The sequence below is a fragment of the Lampetra fluviatilis genome, chromosome 26, assembly GCF_964198595.1.
Source record: "Lampetra fluviatilis chromosome 26, kcLamFluv1.1, whole genome shotgun sequence".
In the NCBI taxonomy this organism is placed as follows: Eukaryota; Metazoa; Chordata; class Hyperoartia; order Petromyzontiformes; family Petromyzontidae; genus Lampetra; species Lampetra fluviatilis.
In genome coordinates this window covers 13,401,255-13,419,019 of record NC_136300.1, presented here as the reverse complement: position 1 = coordinate 13,419,019, position 17,765 = coordinate 13,401,255, and the positions used below count along the sequence as shown (strand labels likewise).

The 17,765-nt window shown below is 49.0% G+C and overlaps 1 protein-coding gene across 4 annotated transcripts; it reads left to right on the top strand.

Moving 5' to 3' along the window:
- Nucleotides 1-3: 3 nt before the first annotated feature.
- LOC144942123 (uncharacterized) lies at nt 4-16,546 on the top strand. Of its 4 annotated transcripts, none has more exons than XM_078868879.1 (7): nt 4-283; nt 5,774-5,849; nt 6,197-6,445; nt 9,317-9,455; nt 11,529-11,671; nt 13,971-14,400; nt 14,823-16,546. In XM_078868879.1, exons 2-7 carry the CDS (start codon nt 5,800-5,802, stop codon nt 15,177-15,179), a joined length of 1,368 nt encoding a protein of 455 aa, XP_078725005.1. In that variant the 5' UTR covers nt 4-283; nt 5,774-5,799; the 3' UTR covers nt 15,180-16,546. The 4 variants fall into 4 exon arrangements, with proteins under 4 accessions (XP_078725005.1, XP_078725004.1, XP_078725008.1 ...); XM_078868878.1 differs by having other exon boundaries at nt 13,902-14,400; XM_078868882.1 differs by lacking the exon at nt 5,774-5,849 and having other exon boundaries at nt 4-171; nt 13,902-14,400.
- Nucleotides 16,547-17,765: the final 1,219 nt, after the last annotated feature.

Genomic DNA, 17,765 nt, shown 5'->3' with positions numbered 1-17,765 from the left:
AATCAGGGACAAGACTGCGCGCCTGAGCTCGCCTCGGATTGACGGAGACGGTCGAGGGGGCGTCGCCGGGGAGCGAAGCGCGCGGGACGTGACGTGGGGCGGGGGAGCGGTGGCGCAGCGGTGAGCGACTCCGCGAAGTCGGCGACTTCACAACCGCGATCTTCAATGCTGGCAAGGAATCCGATGAGCTGCGAAGTTCTTTTACACAAATCTCCGGTTTAGTTGCAACGACAAACAATCCCCAAAGAAAAAAAACCCGATAGGAGTGCAAAGTATATAAAAGGTAAGCAAGTCACTCAAATAAAGTACTGTATTTCAGTAAAAAATTGCATAAGGACATGCGTTCGATTCCCGCTCACGACTAACACCAGTGACGATTATCTGAACCGGTCCTGGACCTCCCCTAGGTCGACTCGGCCTCAAATAAGTATTTGGTGCGGTGTGTAAACATCGCCACTGGGGAGACAAAGGCGGTAAGGCGTGGTGCTGGCCACCAACCCCCTCGTGTGCCGTGCTGGCCTTCAGATGTGCTCGCTAACAGCACTTGCCCCTACAGTCTGTCAAAGGATCATACCGGGGCATCTTTGGCGCTGGGCTTGTGGGAGGGGCCTTGTGAAAGGCAGAGGAGCGATGCCTCGCATCAATGAGCGGAGCGTCAGGCAGCTAAAACACAGGAAGTTGGCAGAGTAGGGGGCACAGATGGTGCATCTCCTAGTCATCTGACTCAGTCAACCCGTGTCACCTGGGTCTGTGTACCTGTGACCTCCTGTCAGCGAGCCTTCGACACTTTACGTCGCCGCCTCAAAGTGCACCTCGCCTCGCACGAGCGCCGTGGTGGCGCTGGGATTGTTGGCGGTGAGTGGTGGTTAAGTTTCAAGTTTAGAGACGAGGGTGTCGCGGGTGCAGTGGTGGGTGTATGAATGAGCGAGTGACTGAAGGGGTGAGTCAAAGAGCGGGTGAGTTTACGCTGCAATGTTGTTGCTTAACCAGGTGAGAACTCGAGAGACCAGGAGAGTCTTAATTCGAAATAGTGACCAAGGTTACCAAACTGATGAGCGAAACATGTAAAGACAAATAGAAATCGGGCCGAGTGGGAAAGTAGTTTCCTTGCCTACACGAAGGGCCTATAAAGACCTGGGATGTATTTTGGCCCTGGTTTAAAACGATCCTGGGTTCTTGCTCGACTCGTGATACGAGTCAAGGGCGGGGCCGATTGGCAAGCGGACGTTATTGTCTTGCTCCTTGAGTGGCAGACATTGTCTCCTTCATATGTACGTCCGTATAAAATATATACGTGTATATAAAAGTACACTTCCCGTCAACAACACAACCTCCTGGAAGTGCATAACGTCGGCAGCCTTGCTTCATGAAATACGTGCGAATGCTGGACCGGTTTGGATTTCCACTGTCATGAGCAGTCCAGATTTGTTTGGATTCACTGCTGTTTTAATGAGTCCTCGGCAAGGTAAGGTAAAAGTTAAAAGGTACCTTTTACCTTACCACAATACAATCACTCTACCCCACCTTTTACCCTTTAGCAGGTAAGGTAAAAAGCAACGAGCCTACCTTTACCCTACCCTTACCCCATACAAATTACCCGATTACAGGGTAATTACTAGGGAACTACATATGGAAAAGGTTTATAACAGGCAAATGCTAGGTAGAGCTCTTTATTCATATAGAATACTCTCGATTATTCCAATTTTACACGCTTGTTGTCGTTGTTGTCATTGTTGTTGTCGTATCTTCATATCTTGTAACTCAATTTTAACCCACTTCCCAATGTGTTATCGACTGCAAATTTGGTATACTTATGTCATACTGATGACAATATATTCTATCATAAAAAATATATATATTTTTAAACATTATTTTTTATATATTATGTTTCGGCTTGGGTCTAATTGTCCACGCTCAACTGATGTTGGCTGTAATTGGCCACGGTCCCTTACGTTATGGCAAGCTTCGGGGCCACTTCCTGGAGTCATGGAGTTCTGCCATTACTAGTACATTTGTAGGACTCGTACAAGGGTTGTCTTTCTCTCTCTTTATTTTCCTCTTAGAGTCCACCTTCGCCGCGCCACCGCTCCGCGTCTCGGCGCGGCCTCGCTCCGCTCCGCGTCTCTGCTGCGCCACCGCTCCGCGTCTCTCCGTGCCCTCACTCCGCTCCGCGTCGCTCCGCGCCTCTCTACCTCACTATCGCTACGCTTGTCGTCTCTACGGTTTCTCCTACTCTGCATCCTTCCGATGCATGGCTACCCTGTCTGCTCACTGCGTTCTCGCTACCACTGTCTCTCCACGCTTTACTCTACTGACACTGTCTCTCTACGCTTTACTCTACTAACACTGTCTCTCTACGCTTTACTCTACTATCACTTGCTCTGCGACTCCCTGAGCACCGTTGCTGCACCTCTATCCACGACGCCAACTCGTACAGGATTCCCTTCTCTCCGTTGCGCTCTGGCTTATATCCCCACACCAATTAATCTCCCTAATTATCTCTACCCCCCGCTTATCGCTCGCCCCTTGGCCCCCCGTGTCACGTGGCCTTGTTTTCGCCGCCGGAGCGACGCCAGCTAATGCCCAAGTACCTTTCCAGCCAATCACTGGCCTGTGTCCTCCCGGCTACCCTGACACCTGTTTCAACCCTTAACGACCCACTTCGCCTAAAGTCACAACAACAACCATTACCTCACATCACCCCACTGTACTGTGCTTGCTCGCATAGCAACAGAGGCGGAGGATGCGTGGTGCGTTATACTCAAGCCCTACACATTTAATAAAAGCGTGTTTTAAAAAAAAGTTTTTTAAAATATTACTTATTAAATGGAGGCCACGGACTGCGCCACGGAGCTTTTAGCGGTAAATAAGGTACCGTATTTACCGGGTATTACTTCGCGCTACCTTTACCCTACCGGGTAATTCTTCCGAGCTACCTTTACCCTACCCTTTACCTTACCCCTGGGCATGCCGACACCTTTACCTTTTACCCGGTAAAAATGTTAAATTACTATTTCTTAGGTTTTTTCGGTAAAGTCACGTAGGTAAAAACATTAAAATAAAATAAAAAATCACGACGTTTCGGAGGCAACACAAGCTTCCGTCTTCAGGTGGTACCGTCACAGCCACGACAGCTGTATCAAGTAAATGAGAGATTGCAGGAGTTACCACTGCGTTTATATAATGGTTGGAGAAGGTGGTGGGGCAAGGGCCGCATACTTATTATTAATATGGCAAGGTGAGGCTTGAGACTAAGAATAGACTGCATAACAAAGGCTGAGCCTTTGTTATGGAGAGGTGCGGTTTGTGATTCAACCTGTAACAAGAAGACCACCACTAAACATGGTAAAACAGTAATGGTTGTCTGTCAAATAAGATTGGCAAATAAGTGTAGTTAAATCTTTTTTGCATGGTTAATCACATCTTTCCAATGATTACTCAGTTTGTAACCGTCATCACGGTTGAAATTATGTCTGTGTTTGTATATTTGTATGGCTTCGTGTACAAACCTTTGATGGTAGCCAGGAGGTTTGCAGAGAACCTTGGTCTCGGAAAATACAAGCTCTCATGAAATTGTATTTTTCGAGACCAAGGTTCTCTGCAAACCTCCTGGCTACCATCAAAGGTTTGTACACGAAGCCATACAAATAAACAAACACAGACATAATTTCAACCGTGATGACGGTTACAAACTGAGTAATCATTGGAAAGATGTGATTAACCATGCAAAAAAGATTTAACTACACTTATTTGTCAATCTTATTTGACAGACAACCATTACTGTTTTACCATGTTTAGTGGTGGTCTTCTTGTTACAGGTTGAGTCACAAACCGCACCTCTCCATAACAAAGGCTCATCCTTTGTTATGCAGTCTATTCTTAGTCTCAAGCCTCACCTTACCATATTAATAAGTATGCGGCCCTTGCCCCAGCACCTTCTCCAACCATTATATAAACGCAGTGGTAACTCCTGCAATCTCTCATTTACTTGATACAGCTGTCGTGGCTGTGACGGTACCACCTGAAGACGGAAGCTTGTGTTGCCTCCGAAACGTCGTGATTTTTTATTTTATTTTAATGTTTTTACCTACGTGACTTTACCGAAAAAACCTAAGAATATGAATCATTGCAGTCACGAAAGCTTCAAATCTAGAATGTTAAATTAGCTTACCTTGCCGAGGCCGAGTTTTAACTGCCTGACGTAATAGGCAAGAACCCTCTTTAAGGCACGTCACTAACACTGCCCTTTTACGGCAGTGTTATTGACGAATGTTTTGGAGTTTTGTTATTTGTGCACTACTGCCAACGAAGTATCACCAAATTATGTAATATATTTGAGATATTGTTTCTTTAAGCAGTCAAAGATCCCCCGTTTAGGCTGTTGGGGCAAGTGCTGTTAGCGAGCACATATGAAGGCCAGAATGTCGTACGATGGAGTTTGTGGCCAACACGACGTCCAACCGCCTTTGTCTCCCCAGTGAAGATGTTTACACATTGCACTGGGTACTCATTTGAGGCTGAGTCGATCTAGGAGAGACCTTAGAGTTTGGGAAACTGCTGTAAACAAACCACCACTATAAGGGTTGTAGGCGCATCGCCTGTGTCCTGTGCGGATTCGATTGAGAGCTGTCCACTGCCTTTGAGGGAGATCACAGCCGTTGGATCAGTGATGAGGTGTTGGTTCTTTATGTTGCATGCATCCCACCTTCCTGTCCACGCGACGGGAAGGTGGGGTGATATGGCAATTTGCCAGTGGCTGGTGACGCAAACTTGACCCACACTCTGCAGGGGGAAGTGGCAGTGGACTTTAGCACCTACGAGAGGCCCCGGCGGGGGTTATGGGGGCAGGCAGGGGGACCACTAACCACATCAGGTAAGGGTAGAGGTTCGCAGGAGACTCGCTCATCGCTGGACATTTGCTATTCGCACGGCGGTACAGATATGGCAATCCCAACCCGAGAAACCTGGTTTCAGCGCCGCCGTTCCAAAGCCAGGTCAGGCCAGGCCACCCAAGACTGGCAGCACTCACAGAAGGGAGGTGTTGTTTCACCCAGCCAGCTCACATACACACTTGTGTAATCAGCGCTGGCTGAGGTTTGGTGGGCAGAGGATGGCAGAGGGCAGGCAAGACGAGGTTTTAATCTCACATCCTTCGTACACCCCCGCCCCTGTTGTTGGTGGCTGCATCAAAAACGATAATGAGCCGAAAACTGAAAAGTCGAGTTGCAATGGGGAGGTCGGGCAAGTGGGTGGTTTAGCATTTGTTTAGCTTGCACACTAGTGAGGTTCCAACCATAACCAACTAGCCCTGTGTCCACGAGTGCTTTCCATAGCCCAATCAACTCACAAACTCTCCCCGATTTACAACCGTTTTTCCAACTACCCCAGAGCCGTAAACAATGTTCTGATTATGCACGAAACATTAACAGCTAGCCAGCTACCCAGTAAACATGGAACATTGGGCCAACGTTGGCCCAACGTTGACATTTACAGGGCAGCCACTTAATACAAGGTACAACACAACTGTAACCAAGTAGCGCTGAACCCACTAACTGGACCACCAGTCCATAAACAAGTAATTACTCAGCAGCTGGCCTCATCCTTAACCCTAAACAACTCACCCCTAATCATAAGCAACTATAATAGCAGCCACCAGTGGTAACCCTAACTCCAAACTCCAGTGACTCCCCAGGTCCACTTGTCATATTTTATTCTCTTTGCAGTGCTGGTGTTCACAGTAATAATATGATTCAACTTGTAATGCTCCGCACAGTATCCGCTCACTCTTCTCGCGAGAGAATGACTCGGAGGTGCAAGGAACCAAAGACAAGCGGGAACACAGCCCTGTGGTGAGCTGGCACCAACAGTTGCCCAAGCTCTACTGTCCTCTATATATTAAGGTGTTATCGGTCGATTAATAAGTGTTTAGATGAGGGGGGAACCAGAACATTTAAAAACCCCACGTAGGGGGAAACACTATCCCATACAGATAGAATGGGTGGAGTCAACATTTTTGCTGTACCGCCTCCTGGCGAGCAAGAGTATATGGTACCTCAACTCCCACGGGAAGGGAGTTTCACAACATTTGCACGATCCAGCAACCCTCGCCTGCACAGTGCTGGATTACAGATCACGTGTGCCACCACAGTACCCCCCATGTGCTGTGTCTGTGCCCGTCGTGTCTCCGTGTGCCCAGGGCTGTGCCCGTGATTGACGGTAAAGTCACGATGACGACACCACCACAGCGGCTGCGTGTGGCCGTGGTGGGAGCCGGTGCGGCGGGCCTGTGCACCGCTCGCCACATCTTGGATAGCCCTGCTGACTTCGTGGCGCCGGTTGTGTTTGAGATGGACTCCGTGGTGGGAGGGACCTGGGTTTACAAGGAGCTGCCGCCTGAATCCGACGCGAGTTGCCCTGTCTTCTCGAGCCTCTACCGTGACCTCAGGTGCCCGACTGTGGATGGTCTGGTGCTATTTGTTGCTGACCCATTGGGGCTTTTGGCCTTTGGGACTGTGTTTGGCAACCGTGATAGAAACAAAAAAGCATGTGGACCTGTGTCAGGCACTGTGCATGGATTATTCACCCACCTGTACTCATATAGGCAAGGGGATAAAATATTATTTGGGGTTATTTCACTATATCTCATCACGCTGGCCAGTGCGGGTTGATAAAGGCAGGGAGCATACAGTAAAATTATGGAAGTTGATGCACTGCCCATTGATGCCATAGCAGCGGTACCATAGCTTCCGAGATCTGACGAGATCGGGAACACATCGAGTGATTTGGTCACAGGTTGATCTTGATCTGTGCCGTGTATAGATGTGGAGTGAATTCAACTGAGTCGCACACGTTATCTTAGGAGCAACACTATTTATTTACACAACGGTATGTAACAACACAATCTACACTCGGGTCTCGAATGCCCATCTAACCACGCTACGGCAGAACTAGACATGGTTCGCTATCCCGGTCCGGACCACATGGTGGGTCCCGGACCGCGTGGCTAGGGGCTTCTTCTCCCCGACGTGGATCTTCGTAACACCAGGACACGAAGAACCTCGAGCTCCTCACGGGGCCCTCGTTATATGCCACCGGGCTGGGACTGGCTCCGCCCTTCACCCCGCCACCTTCCAGGTCTCTCGAGCTCCTTCTCGAAGGTTCCCGAGAGCTCTTTTGGACCACGCGACCACCCCGCGGCCCCCGTCCACCGGTGGCCCCCCTCCAATATCATCCGGTCACGTGTCAGCAGGTCAACCAGCGTATCATACCCCAAGGTAACCCTGGCTGGCTGACGCTCCCTCTAGATCCCTTACCGGGAGCCCGCACCGCACACTGCTCGCGGTGCCTCCGCGCTAACCAACGCTCACCTAAGCCCCGCTAGGGCTGGTACTACATCCCGTAACCCAGGCTGCCCATAATGACAACACATTACCCGCCGTGGCTTTGCAAGCCCCGGCACCATACGGTGACAAGCACAGTCACGACAGATGTAATAAAAATAAAAAAAATTGCTTAAGTGTTCGAAAATTATTATTCTGGAAAGCCAATAATTCCATGGACTAAACATTTGTATCAATATGTGCAGACACAGAATACAGTTGTGCTGATATAAATATATTGCTTTAATGATTAAAAAAACGTGATTTTTACTGATTTAGTCAAGTTATTTATAATCTCCACAATGACACAAATGATTACTTTGAGTTATGGGTAGAGGATGCTGAAGGGCAACCTTAGTTAACGAATTATGAAAGTCCCGGCTAGCATACACACAACATTGAGAAATACATAGCCTCCCATTGGCTCTCTATGGTGCTGGGGACCTAGAGGCCACGCATTGGCCAAGAGGTGAGAATCTGCGTGAGTGAGGAGAGACGGTTCCAGAACGCAGGGGGTAGGTTGGGGGTGGGGCGTATGTTAGGGAGAGGGAGGAGTCGCTCATGGTCAGTTTGTGCTATCTCTTCCGTGCTGCCCTGTTCCATGAAGCCCATCCAGGAGTATTAGTACTTACTAAGCCATCAATTGGCTGTTTCAAATGTCCCTCCAGGTGTAGCCCCAAGCCAGTCCCCATGGATAAGCTTGTCCGCATCAAGCACAATCTGTGAGCACCAGTTTGAGCGTGAGCGTTCCCACGCATGAGTCCACATTTGGTTGGGTTTATTCCATATCTGATCTTGACACTCAATAACAGGGCAAGGCAAGCCGGGACATCTGGTCGAAGATGAGCTACATGCCCCGGATAGGCCTAGACTGGTGTCGAATGAGGTCCTCTATGTTGGGGAGACCGGTGCGGGATGTGATGGTGATGTTTGTGATAAAGAATGCGCTGTTCACAGCACATATGGAGAGCATCCAGACGCTCTATGTTTAACGTGAGCAGTGTCCAGGTATTTGAGCAATAGAGCACAACTGGCAGGATGGAAGCATTGTAGATGCGTAGATTTGTTTTGAGGCCGAATCTCCCCGTTGCCAGATGAGGGCCATGCTGATTCTTCACCGGATTTCCACTTTGGGTTGACCGGAGGAGCACGGCGTACTACCGAGTTCTATTACTTTGTTGACCCCTCCATGGTCTGCCGCCCATTGTGCTTGAATTTGGTGGCTGTCGGACACAATGACAGGTTCCACACCTTCGTAGTTATCGATAGCAGGATGGAGGTGCACTGGGTCACTGACGAGTAGTTTAACATTGTCCGCTGCCAACTCTGCCCATTAACCGGTCGATAGCCAGCCAGAATAATGATGGCGAGAACATGCATCCTTGCCAGGCTGTAGACCTGGTACGAAACGGTTTAGACATTTCTTGTCCAACCCTCACCTGTGTGGATGTATCACCGTACAGGTTGGATATCAAGCGTATTAATGGCTCTGGTGTACCACCTCCTCAGGGAGAATTCCAGATCGCTGTCCGGTCCACCAATGTAGGGGATGTACAGGGGTCAGTTGAACTCTCGGTGTAGATCAGAGAGCAAATGGAATGGAAGGACAGCATCTGCTGTGGACTGAACCCACTGTGAAGCCTGATTGGTGGGGTGCCGGTTCTCGTGCAAAAGTGAGGACAAGTTAGCGAGTAGCATGTTGGATTTTTTTCCTGGGACAGATAGAAGGGTGATAGGACAGTAGCTACTACAGTCAATTGGTGAATCTTTTCCTTTATAAAGTGAGACAATCACGCCATCTCGTCAGTCAGCCGGGAGGTTCAGACAAACAAATTAAATTATCAGATGTACAAGCACTTATTATTGTTTATGATGTAAACTAAGGGAACATCGCACAATATCTCGTTAAACCAGTCACTGATCTCTGTGATTTTCAGGACAAATCTGCCCAAGGAGGTGATGGCCTTTCCCGACTTCCCATTTGACAAGAATCTGCCGTCCTTTATACACCACAGCGACATGCGAGCCTACCTGGATCAGTACGCCGACCACTTCAGCATTCAGCCACACGTGAAGGTGCCCTCACAGTGCCATGGCGGGGAGTAGCGGCAGCTGAACAGTGCAGTGGTGCCGGCATAGCAGCAGCAAGAGTGTGTGGAAGCAGGGGCAGGGTGACAATACAGCAGGAGGATGCCATCAAAATGCCTACCGCTCTAGTTTTGGCCTCTGTGCTGTGCAGAAGGGCCATTGCCTGTAATGTTTTTTTAAAGGCCGTGTTATTGATGAATGAGTTAAATGACTGTGTTGTGTAGTTATGGCTCTGGTGACAGCGGGCTGTGAGCTATGCTGCCGTGCGTTTTACAGGGCCTCGCTTTAGAGATTCCTTGTCTATGTCCATACCATTAGCTCAGCAGCTATGATGGGGCCGAATTAAATTCCTTCGAGTATCTACAGCCCAGTGGCTCAGCAGTAGAGCCAGCGTCTCGCAATTGGATGGTGGTTTTGATTTACCACTGGGGATGATAAAATGAATACCAAATTGTGGGGAAGTCAACTGTTAATCATTTTATGGATCAATTCACTCCTGCCATAAAAATGTGGGTTTTCCCTTGCTGGCTCAGGGCTGTAAAAGGGAGCTGAGCACCAATGCCTCAATGCTAATTTGATTAGAAAAACACTTCCTAGCAAGTGTCAATGCTTCATTCAATCTCACTCATTCTTCTCGATATCTTGCCTCACTGACTCTCTATCTGGCTCTGAGCCATCCTCTGTTCTTTGCTCCCTTTCGGCTGTGAGTGCGGCATCGCTCAGGGATGATTAACAAGGTTTGATTGAGGGCAGGTGATACACAAGTATGTTTTAACAAAAATCAATAAAACGAAAGCATGCCACACCCTTTGTCATGATTATCTTAAGCGTGGCTGATATATCGTTATGCATTATGTACCTTGTGCGATGTGTGAACATCAGCGATAGGGAAACAAAGGTCGAGCGACCGTGGTGTTGGCCACACCACCCCCTCGTGCGCCATGCCAGCTTTAATAGGTGTTTGCTCACAGCAACTTGTTAATGGCTATATTCGGGTGTGAATACAGTACCATGGGGAGCGGTGGAGCATCGGTTAGTGCATTGCGCTGCGAACCTGGCGACCCGAGATTGATTCCTGCTCATGCCCAACACGAGTAACGGGTACTGCACGATCCGACCATGTCCGTCTGATGCTTGCTGAGCTGCATTGGCTTCTGGTTGCTGAACAAATACATTATCAAGTCACACTCATTACACACAAAGTGCTTGGTACAAATTAATCACAATACCTTGATCTTGTCAAGGAGCATAAACCATCATGCAAACTTGCCATCCTCATAGAGGTTTTTGGCGAACCATTGAACAAAGATGGTCACTGCATCGCGCACTTTCAGATGCACTTCTGCTGCCGTCTGGAACGCTCTTCCGATTTTATGAAGCTACTGGAGCTATGCACTTTTAAATCATCTAGATTGAAAATGTATTTATATGCACTTGGTTTTTGTGTTACATTTTTCGTCCTTCCCCCGCACCTTCGATTAGCACGGTTGGCTATGTACGGTGTAAAAAAGTTCAACATAGATACATAAAGAGACAAAGGCTGTCAGGCATGGTGTTGGCCACCCACCTTCTCATGTGCCATGCCAGCCTTCATATGTGCTGGCTAATAGCACTTGCCCCAACGGTCTGTTAAAGGCTATACAGGGGTCTTTCTGTATGTATGTGTATGAGCCAGTTTCTGTGTACAAGTGTATGTGGGAGTATTTGAGTGGATAGGGGATTGGTTTTTCTTTGTGTGTGCATGAGCGTGCATGGGGAGCAGTAATGCAGCGGTTAGCGTGCTGCACTACGAACCTGGCGACCCGAGTTTAATTCCCGCTCACGGCTAACAACAGTAACGATTATCTGAGCCGGTCCTATGCCGCCTCTCGGTGGACTCAGCCTCAAATAAGTACCTGGTATGATGGGTAATCATCGCCACTGAGGAGACAAAAGCGGCCAGGTGGGGTGCCGGCCACCCACCCCCTTATGTGCCGTTCCGGCCTTCATAGGTGCTCGCTAACAGTACTTACCCCAAAAATATGTTAAGGCTACATGGGGGATCTTTGTCTATATGAGCAGTTCCAGTGGCGGGTGGAGCTGGTGCAGCCGGTGCCGGGACCAGCTGGCACAGAGGACAGCGTGGCCTGGGACGTGACAGCCTGCAGCCTGACCGATGGGCACCGCACCACGCAGCGCTACGACGCAGTCATGGTGTGCAACGGGTGCGTGTAACGCCGCGCCGCCACACTTCATTAATTCATTAGAGCTGGTGGATGACACAAATGTGAAACTCCCTTCCCGTGGACGTCGAGGTGCCATACCCTGGCTAGCCAGGAGAAGGCGGTACAGTAAATATGGACTCGACCTTTCCACCTGTATGAAAGTCTTGTTCCCTCCCACGCATGCTCCGGTTTCCTCCCACTTGTAAACACTTAATAATTGACCGATAACATATTCATATATGGAGCAGCTCAGAGCTTGGGAAATAGTTGCAGTCAGTTTACCGCATGGCTGCCTTCCTGCTTATCTGTGGTTTATCATACCTTTGAGTCGTTCTTTCTCTTTAAGAGTGAGCAAATACTGTGCGGTGGTGTGTTACGGGTTGACATTAATATCATAAATAAAATCGGTTACAAAAATATAACAGAAAATAAAATTTGATTTCATTCAAGATTATTACAATTGGACAGAAATCATCGATTACAAATACCCACCAACGCGAAAGCGTGACTTTGACGAGACGAAGTGAACGCGTCTAAATGAAGACGCGGAAAGACATCATTTAGTAGTGTCATTCGAGACTGCAGTTTACTGAGGAAGACCAAACAGGTAATTAGCTTTGTATGTATATTAACAGGTTTACTGAGTATTATTTGGGTCTTTCGGTAAAGTCATGTAAATAGGTTCAAATTAATACAAATAAAATAAATAAAAACTACGACGTTTCAATCACAACACAAGCGATCGTCATGTTTTCCTCCTGATGACGATCGCTTGTGTTGTGATCGAAACGTCATAGTTTTTATGAATTCATTTGAACCTATTTACGTGACTTTACTGAAGGACCCAAAGAATATGAATTCCTGCAGTCACGAAAGCTTTAAGTTAAGGTTTACTGAGCTTACTTCTGATTGGCTGATCTGTTATAATACTGGAGAGGGGGGGGGATTTTTGCATCCCCTCACTGCAATTTATTTTTCATAGTTTGTTGTTGTAACTTGCTGACCCACCCCTACTGGACATCTGTGAAAAAGGGCTTCATAGCTCATTGGATTCCTCCTTCAGTCTAAATAAATATTATGAAAAATTCTGATTTAGTAACATAGAGAGTGTAACGAGACGTTTGACTGCTTTAGTTCACCAGATTAATAGAATGGCTAAATAAAAAAGGCCTGTAAAGTATTCTTATTGTTACCAATTCATATAGATCTAATAAGAGATAATTACACAGGTTTGACTGGATTGAGACTCTAAATAATAGTTTTTTCAATGCTAAATTAACACTGATCACCAGCCTCACCTCCCGCACCACCCGCTTGTGTCACCTTCACGTGCGCTTGCAGGCGTTTTGTCGGGTAACCTTGGCACGGGCATTATTAAACTTGTCCGTCACGGCCTATGTAATAAGCTATAAAGGGCGCACGCATGTGCGTGCATTTCTTAAGAGAATAAAAACTGGAGCGTGTGAAGCCTGACACAATGCCGCCTATTATATGTCGCACTTGATCCTTGAAAATTAAATGCCCGTATAAATTAAGTGATAGGGCTGGAGCGGTGGCGCAGTGGTCAGCGTTCTGCCGTGACCTTGGCAATCTGAGTTCCATTACCGGCCACTGCTAATGTCAGTGGTGAGTGATATTTGATCCGGTCAGAGGCGCTTGCCCCTTAACCAACCCGCAAGTATGGCCAATCACCCCCTCGCCCCCTTAATATGGTGTGGGGAGGCCTTCATCCAGCAGTGGATTGACAATGGATGTATAAACCATTATTAATTTGTATACCTACCTAATCAGAGAATCAAGAAAGAGAAGTTGATTATTAAGGGGTTCTTCTGTTACCCAGTAGTCACTGTTAGGTAACTATGCATGTAAATTTTTAAACTTACTGTTTTGATGATGCCCCATGGTGTAAAGTGCAGTCTCAAACCCATATTATATCCACTCTATCCTTCTGGCCTCTCTATTCATGTGCTATGGTCCATTGCTGGAAATGTCGCCTCTTATATTATTTTTCTTTTAAGGCCACAGTGTTTTTGACGAATGTGTTGAGTTTTTGTTTGTTAACTGTGCTTCTGCACCACTGCCATCCTAGCATCACCAAATAATGTATTTCGGCCAGAAAGACCAAGTGGATGATAAGAGTTGGAGACTGCACTTGCTTTCCCCAATGGGGATTGATGGCCAAGATTTACATTGCCAACTGCCTCACCGATTTACTTCTCCGTTTCCCTAGCCACTATTCTGAACCGCACGTGCCAGATATTCCCGGCGTCGGTCTCTTCCGTGGTGAGATCCTCCACAGCCACGACTACCGCAGCGCCGAGTGGTTTGCGGGCCGGCGCGTGGCGCTGCTCGGCGCCGGTGCCTCTGGCCAGGACATTGCCGTAGAGCTGTCCGGCATGGCGAGCTATGTCCTGCTCTGCCACCGCGGCGCCAAGCCGCTCCCCTCCGCACTGCCGCCCAACGTTCAGCAGGCACCCGCCGTGCTGGCGCTGACGGAGAGCGGCGTGGCGTTGGCCGACGGTACGGAGCGCGCGGTTGACGCGTTCGTGTTCTGCACGGGCTATCGCTACTCCTTCCCCTTCCTGGCGGAGGAGGCGGGGGTCTGCACGGGCGACGACGAGCGAACGGTGGTGCCGCTCTACCGACACCTTGTCCATGTGGCCATGCCGACAATGTTCTTCATCGGGTTGTGCAAGGTGGTCGTCCCCTTCCCACTGTTCGACTGCCAGGTGGGTGGGGTCAGCGCAGTGTGGCGTCATTCACAGTCACCGAGCAACGCTGCTCACCAGCGCTCACCATCGCCAAGAATCGCTCACCATCGCCCACTAGCACCCGACATCACCATCACCCAACAACACTCACCATTGATCAATCACTTTCACCAACATCACTCACCATCACTCACCAACACCCATAATCACTCAACATCACTTACCATCACCACCAAATATTCCTCATGATCACTGACCGCCACCCAACATCACCCAGCATCACTCACCATCACTCAATCATCACCCACCACTACTTGCCACCATACATCAAGCAATGCAATAAAAATACCAAACACAAACTGATGATATCACAACGATTGTCACACCATGAAGCCTAGCGTCGCATTATCACCACGAGCGGTGCTGCGGCGACCCCACAGGTGCGTTTCTCGCTGGCGACGCTGGTGGGCCGCGCGTCCCTCCCATCACGCGGCGAGATGGAGGAGGAGGCACGGCGCGAGCGAGAGCAACGCCGTGCGGCGGGGGTCCCCGAGCGGCGCGAGCTCGTGCTGGGGGAGCGGCAGTGGGGGTACATGGCGGAGCTGGTGCGGTTAGCCGGCGCCCCCCACATGGCGCCTTGCGTGCGTGAGATCTACGACGACGTGGCGAAGCGGCGTTCACTCGACCTGCTTGCGTACCGCAGCGTTAACTACGAGGTGACCGGGCCAGAGTGCTGGTGCTTGCTGCCTGGTGATGGCGGCAGACGAGATGGTGCAAAAGGCAATAGTGGAAGATAAGAAGGTGGCAGAGGAGGTGGGAGAGGAGACGGCAGGAGAGGAGATGGTGAGACAGGCAGTGATGGGAGATTTACGGATGTTAATGCTGGTCGATGATTAATTAATCTATGTGAGGAGATATGGCGAATGTGTGTTCTGCACTTCACGTGCACAGCCTTGGAGTTTTTTGACAATAATAACACGTTGAAGCCTTTTGTGAATCCATTCTATTGCTGATGAAGGCCTCTCCACAACTGGTACAACGTTGCAGTTGTGTGACCATACTTCATCATGCTGGTCAGTGTGGTTTGTTGAAATAATAATGTATTTGTTGGAGCGCCGCTTGGTCACTACCATTGATCAGATTGAATGTGATGCGTGCTCTTTGTCCCATGGCACTGGCTTTTGAGAAGAAGGGCTTCTTACCCGGGGGGTTCATTGGTCCCCTCAGGGCAGAGGTCGCAAACGGGTTTTGATTCCTTACCTGTACCCGGCCGCACCAGGGTCACAAATGGGTAACCGTACCCTACCCGATACCCGGCCGGGTACGGGTAGCCGGGTATCGGGTAGGGTACGGGTATCGGGTACCCGATTTCGACCTCTGGGATGAAGCCATGTTGCAGGCGCCGGTGGGTTGATTCTAGGAACTTGAATTGTGAGAAGAAACAAGACGTTGGGAAATGAGTGACAAACGGTTACTAACCAGTGACTCACGGCCTACCCGTACCCGGCCGCACCAGGGTCGCAAACGGGTACCCGTATCGGGTAGGGTACGGGTATCGGGTACCCTATTGCGACCTCTGCCTCAGGGGTCCTGGGGCATCCTTGGGGTGAAAAGGAGGTGGGGGTCTACATCAAGGTAGGGGCCTCAGAGGGGGCAACAAAGTGTTGAGGCATGTCCAGCTGAATCTGCACCCAAGCAGCTTCACAGTTGTCACTTTAACCCTCTCGTCTGTGATTAAAATTAAGTGATGTTTGTTTGTTTATTTGTGATTTATATATAATTTAAAAAATTCTGATGACGTCTATTACAGTCGACACGGAGCTTCCCACCGGCGGTCAGCTGGATAATCGGTAGGGCCAGGGCATCCGTGGCTACCACTCGAGGTGCTAAATATTTAGCGATGCCAGTTTCTTCCGAAAGTGGCTCATACGAGTGCTTATTAGATAAAGTTATTGCATTATTTTACCATTTTTGCTGATTTAAATATTGTTTCGTAATTTCAATATTTCACTTGAAAATGCAATGCAGGCAGGAAATATCGTTTGCAAGTGTCAAATGGTCTTGGAACCACTGGCGTTTGGCCATCTCAAGTGGCATCAACCCAGTAAAGATTTGGTTGGGACTGGACTCTCTGCTTCACCCAGGAGCCAAATTGTCCACTGCCAGGTCGTCACACCGAGTAGATGGCAGCCCTTTCGAGAGAGAACCGCCATGCACCAGGAGTTTTAGGGAATGCATCACCATGGATGAAATGACAACACAGAGTGCGGTCCACCGCAGTGGACAGGGCGGATGCAGAATGGGGTTAATGGTGGTCCGTGAGATTGTGGGGGCGGTGGCTGAGAACTCTGACCCAAGGGGTAGTAGAGACCGCCTGCTTAGCTCGATGGATCACGTATTGGTTGCTGCTACGTGTGGACTCGCTGTGGCTCGAGGTGCTTCACAGGGGGGAGCGATTGAAAGTTGGGGATGGTTGGTGGGTGGAGTGCACAGTAACACGGCTGCAGAGACTGCTGAACATGCAGCCACGGGTGATGGTGCCACTGCTCTTGCAATGCTGGTACTTCTTGCTGCTCCGACCAGGACAATCGCATTTTTCATAGTGACCTGAGTCACCAAACGTGACTATAGCAGAAACAAATTACTGTACAGCAATTAAGTAAACCGCAACTATAACAAAAATAACGTACGTGAGAATGTACACACATAAACCAATACATCAAATATATTAAAGTCTCTGCAGTGCAAATCGGCTCTGGCTGCTATTAATGCTTAGTACAGACGCTGCTACTGCTGTAGTTACGCCGCTGCAGATACTAACTGGTGCTATTACAACTTTCAAATACTACTGCTGTGACATTTTGCTTCCAATGTTCCTGCTGCTATGAACCACCGCATGCTGTAGAGCATTACGAGACTCAAACGTCGCCTGTGAGGGTGGGTGTGTGAAGTGAGTGGGTAAGGTGTCGGAGCTGAAAGTGGGTGAGCGCCATCTTTTCGTCAGCTACCTGGTCTGTCGCTCCACACGAGCTTCTGGTCTTCTCGGTCAGTCATGCCCTTCTCATGCTTGCAAAACGTGGACTCCCCAAATTGAATATCTGCGCCGGATTAAAACGTTCAGGCTGGGTTTAATCTATGATCCATCCTGGGCCAGGATGGATTGTGATGAATTCACACATCATTGAAATAGGATATATTCCCATCAGTGATCTCCGCAGGGCAAGGCTGCGTTGGCTGGGTCATGGAGCCCGCATGCCCAGCCACCGCATGCCCTGCAGCTTGTTAAGCCGAATAGAAAGGGCTAAACGGGTGCTACATGGGCTGGAGAGGAAATGGCCGAGTTTAGGAGGATGTGGAGCTGAGTCGACTTGCCGAAGACTGGT